The sequence below is a fragment of the Eimeria necatrix genome, genomic scaffold, assembly GCF_000499385.1.
Source record: "Eimeria necatrix Houghton genomic scaffold, Enh_scaff1537, whole genome shotgun sequence".
Taxonomy (NCBI): Eukaryota; Apicomplexa; class Conoidasida; order Eucoccidiorida; family Eimeriidae; genus Eimeria; species Eimeria necatrix.
In genome coordinates this window covers 1766-6994 of record NW_013654983.1, presented here as the reverse complement: position 1 = coordinate 6994, position 5229 = coordinate 1766, and the positions used below count along the sequence as shown (strand labels likewise).

Genomic DNA, 5229 nt, shown 5'->3' with positions numbered 1-5229 from the left:
ATCCCCGCCCCGCCGCCCCCAGTGCCCCCCGCGCCTCCTGCTGCAGCACCAGCTCCTCCCCCAGCAGCAGCAGCAGCAGCAGCAGCTGCTGCTGCTGCTGCTGCTGCGCCGGCTGAAAATGGAGCCCCGCAGCTCGCAGCAGCAGCAGGACCGCCGCCGCCTTCAGCTGCTCTCTATGAACCCGGGAGACTGCCAGAGGCTGCGCAGGCAGCAAAGAGCAGCACTGATGCTGCTGCTGCTGCTGCTGCTGCTGGGGACTCCGCTGCTGCTGCTGCAGCAGACAGCAGCGCCGCTGCGGAAGAGGCTCCGCCCCCCGACAGCATCGAGGCTGCTGCTGCTGCCTACGCTGCAGCGCAGCAGAAAAAGATGCAGCAGCAGCAGCAACAGGGCGGCAGCCCAGCTTCTCCTGCTGCTGCTGTTGCTGCAGGCTCCCCGTGGGGGGCCCCCCATGGCAGCCCTTGGGGGCCCCCCGCAATGGGTATGGGCATGTTGGGGGGCCCCCCTCAGTTCTTCATGGGCGCAATGCACCACGGAATGGGGCACCCCATGGGGCCCCATGGGGCCCCCATGATGATGCAGGGGGCCCCCATGATGCAGCCCGCAGGAGGGTTCTTCATGGGGGGCCCCCACTACCCTGGCTTTGGGGGGCCCCCCATGCCGGGGGTCGAGGGGCCCCACCCCTACTACATGGGCGGGTCCCCCATGGGGCCCCCTCATGGCCACGAGCAGCACCCGCAGCAGCAGCAGCAACAGCAGCAACAGCAGCAGCAGCAGCAGCAGCAACACCAGCAGCCGCTGCAGCCAGAGCCCCAAGAAGCAGCAGGGGCCCCTCGCCCCCCTTCCCTCGCAGGAGTGACTGTGCTGACCCCAGGGGGGCCTCACCCCTCGCACATGCAGCAGCAGCAGCAGCAGCAGCAGCAGCAGCATCTGCACCCTCACCAGATGCAGCATCCCATGCACATGCAGCAGCAGCAGCAGCAGCAGCAGCAGCAGCAGCAGCAAGCACATATGCGGGGGGGCCTCAGCCCCTCAGCCTACATGGGGGGCCCCCAGATTCTGAGGCCCCCGCGGCCGCCGCCCCCAGGGGCTTCTCACGAGGGCCAGAGCAGCCTGCAGCAGCAAATTGCAATGGCGCGGGAAGCAGCAGCAGCCATCAGCAGCAACAGCAGCAGCAGCAGCAACAGCAGCAGCAGCGGATGGGGATCGGGGTCCGGGGTCCCCCCGCCGCCCCCAGGGCCCCCGCCCCCAGGCAGCTCTGCTGCTGCAGCACGTGGGCAGCAGCAAGATGGAGCAGCAGCAGCACAAACACCGGGAGGCGCTGCAGCAGCAGGCCGACCCTCCATGTCGCCAGCAGCAGCTGCTGCTGCTGCGGCTGCTGCTGCCCTTGCTGCAGCAGCACTAGCTGCGCGCAGGAAGGGAGATGCAGCAGCCGAAGCAGCCAGGCAGCAAGCAGCAGCAGCAGCAGCACAGGTGGAAGCAACTGTGGCCAGCCAGCAGCAGCCGCAGCAGCCACGGCTGCCAGCGAGCGTTATAGCAGCAGCAGAAGCAGCAAAGGCAGCAGCAGCGAAGATTTCTGCTGCGCTGGCTGGGAATCTGAAGTCCTGAGGCCCCCCAGGGGGCCCCCAGAGGGGCCCCCGGGCCCCTGGGGCCCCCCGGAGGGGCCTGGGGGCCCCCCAGGGGGGCCCCTGGAGGCCCTACTCTGTAGAACCTGAATTGGCTTGTTGAGTGGCCCCACAAGACCTGCTGCTTTACCCTTTTTGTGGCGCAGCTGCAGGCAGCAGCAGTGCTGCTGCTGCTGCGGCAGTGCTGCTGCTGCTGCTGGTTTGGGCGCTGCTGCAGCAGCAGTTCGGGCACCAGCAGTTCGGCGGCAGCAGCAGCAGCAGCTGCTGCTGCTGCTGCAGCAAAGGCTGCCTGCCCGCCACCAGCACCTAGAAAGCAACTGGATTTGACACTTTCAGCAGCAGAAACAAAATTATAAGTTCTTAAAAGCCCTGGCTTTTGTGGGGCTGCATGCCCCACAGGGCCTTACACATTTGGCTGGGGGGCCCCTGGGGGCCCCGGGGGCCCCCAGGGTCACCTTCTTCTTCAAGTAGTGTTTGTGTTTATTAATAAAATGTTTACTAATAATTAAATGTGCTTTTCTTGTGTCATGAACTTGTGGAAAATAGTTCTTTTGAGGTGTGAAAATGCATCTTCGTTTTCTCGAGTGTATGTACAGATCAATGCTGCGCTGCTGCCAGCTGCTGCAGCTGCATTCCGCCGTCTCCCGGCAGCAGCAGCAGCAGCGCAGCAGCAGCAGCAGCAGCAGCGCGGCAGCTGCAGCGCGGCAACTGCGGCGCAGCAGCAGCAGCAGCACAGCTGCAAATGCACAAATGCGCTTGGTTAAGCTTTCCCTTACTTTCCGCTTTCTGCGCAGTTCAGCAGCTGCTGCAGCAGCTGCAGCAGCAGCAGCAGCAGCAGGGACGCAGCTAGCCAACACAATCAGGGGGCCCCCACGGGGGCCCCCAGGGGCCCCCGGGCTTCCCCTGTAGCCCTCTTGCGGCTTAAAGGGCTGCTGCTGCAGGTGTCCTGCTGCTGCTGCTGCTGCTGCAGCGGCAGCCAGGACAGAGGCAAACAGAGAGACACGGGACACACCTAAGAAGTATGGGAGCTCGCTGCTGCTGCCTGTTACTGCTGCTGCTGCTGCTGCTGCTGACGTCGCCCACACTGGCAGCACTTGTGACATTGACAGACGAGCACGCATGCGTGCATGCATGCATGCATGCGTGCGTGCATGCATGCGTGCGTGCATGCATGCGTGCATGCATGCATGCATGCGTGCCACACTTTGATAGGGCTTCTGGTAGTGACAGCCTGCATGCATGCATGCAATTGTGCGGGGCCTCTGGCTCTTCTCGCCTCTACTGCTGCTGCTGCAGCATCTGCTGCTGCTACTGCTGCGTCTGCTGCTGCAGCATCTGCTGCTGCTGCTGCTGCAGCTTCTATGCGCGAAGCACGAAGCACACTGAGGGCACTTCAACTAGTTTTCGCAGAGAGTGCATGCATGCATTTGGTCTGCTGCTGCTGAGGCCCCACGGGGCTGTTTTGTGGGTGGAAAGCATGCAGTAGAGTTTAGTGTGCATGCAAAATAAATAGAATAAGTATTTAAATGTATAATTATATATTATAGGATATTAATATTAATAAGTTTGCAGCTAAAGAACTGCACAAGAGATAAATATAAGCTAGTTTGCATGCATCGCTTTGGGACTTTTGAATTGTTCAGATTAAAGAACCTCTCAGTTTCTTTCTTGAGCTGCTTCAATAAATAAATTACTAAACAAATAAATAAGACTATTTATAAACAAATAAAGAGAACTCCTTCACATTTGCGCAGCAAACAGCAGCAAGGGCGGGCCCCACACGGGGCTGCATGCCATTCGCTCCACGGGCTGCATGCAGCAGCAGCAGCAGCAACAGCAGCAGCAGCAACAACAGCAGCAGCAGCAGCAGGCAGTGCCACTCCACTTTCGCGGCTGGCTGGGCAGATAGCCCCACAAGTGGGGCCCCGGGGCTGCTGCGGGCCCCTAGGAGGCCGGGGGGCCCCCCTGTGGGGGCCCCTGGCATCTGAAGCCAAAGGCACAGCTCTGCTGCTGGGGGGCCCCCCGGGGGCCCCTCGGGGGCCCCCCGGGGGCCCGGGAGCCCCAAACGTTTGTTGTTCCTTTTTTTGTTTATATATAATTCAGAATGGATTTCATTTGATGAACAAATGTTTGATTTATATATTTGCATTAAAAGGCATTTTAATAAGTATAATTAAATGCAATATCCGTATTATATTAACACATATGCATATAATGGCACTTGTTTAATATATAAATATAAATCTTATATTATAAAGCAGCATGGCAGCACCATAATATAAATAAATTTCATTTTCATATATAATGGCACTTGTGCAATATAAACATAAATAATATAATATAAATAAATCTAAAGTCTTTATTATAATATGATTATTATTATAAAACTACAAATTCATAAAACGTTACTTTTACACAAGTCGGGTGCAGAAGGGCGCAGCTAGCTGCTGCAGCTGTGGCTAGCTCTGGCTAGCTGCGGCTAGCCGTAGCTAGCTGCAGCGAGCTGGGGCAGCTAGCTATGGCTAGCTGCTAGCTAGCCATGGCTCCCTGCGCTGCTGCTGCTCCCCTGCAGCTACCTCAGCTGCTGCTGCTGCTGCTGCTGCTGCCTTTGCAGCTTTGTTTGCTGCAGTCAGAAGCAAGGAAATAAAAGTGATTAAAATTAAATTAAAATAGACACTCTAATGAAGAACAATTAAATAACACTTTATATATACATGTAAAGACTAATAAAATAATATTCCTTTTTATAATCTTGTTTTATCTTCTAAATTTATTTGTTTAAAAGTGTTTACGCAGATGTGAAGCAGCAGCAGGCGCGGGGTGTACAGACACCTGAAGCCAAATCTGCTGCTGCATGCAGAAGTGGCTGCCCTCGGGTGTATAGACACTCCAGCCCTTCATACCTATTTAGAGTCAACGCGTCTGAGCTAAACGCCCGCCAGCCATTCAAGCTGCTGCTGCTGCAGCTGCTGTTGCAGCTGCTGCTGCAGCTGCTTCTGCAGCTGCTGCTGCAGGTGCTGCTGCAGCAGCTATACAGAAGTATAGATTAAGAACAAATGGCTTTACGGGCCCGCATGCAGAAAGGAAGCATTCTGCATGCATGCATGCACATGCATGCATGCATGCATGCATGCATGCATGCATGCATGGACTAACGGCATTGCATTTGCAGCTGCAGCAGTCAAAAAGTTGAGCTCTTTATGGAATTAACATCGGCAGGAGTGCACAAAGGAGTCGTAGTTACATAAAAGGCATTTAAATAGATTTATTTAAATGCAAACATTCCTTTAAATCATTTAAATAGATTTACTTAAATGCAAAAGTTCTGTTAAATCCTTTAAATAGATTTATTTAAATGCAAAAGTTCCTTTAAATCCTTTTTCTGCATTTGTGGCTGTCTTGACCTGCCACAGAAAGAAAACAAACACTGCAGCCAACTTGGGAATTTCCAGAAAGCAGCTTTACATACAATTCCACAAAACTAAAAATATATATATATACACACATATATTTAAATATAAATAACTATACATATATATATATATACGTACACATATACATATATATGCATATATATATATATATATATATATATATATATATATAT

The 5229-nt window shown here is 54.4% G+C and overlaps 1 protein-coding gene across 1 annotated transcript; it reads left to right on the top strand.

Moving 5' to 3' along the window:
• Window positions 1–1341: 1341 nt before the first annotated feature.
• ENH_00016630 (hypothetical protein) lies at window positions 1342–1605 on the top strand (the record flags this gene model as incomplete). The annotated part of the gene is made up of 1 exon (XM_013584413.1): window positions 1342–1605. One exon carries the CDS (start codon window positions 1342–1344, stop codon window positions 1603–1605), a length of 264 nt encoding a protein of 87 aa, XP_013439867.1.
• Between the last annotated feature and the right edge of the window lie 3624 nt (window positions 1606–5229).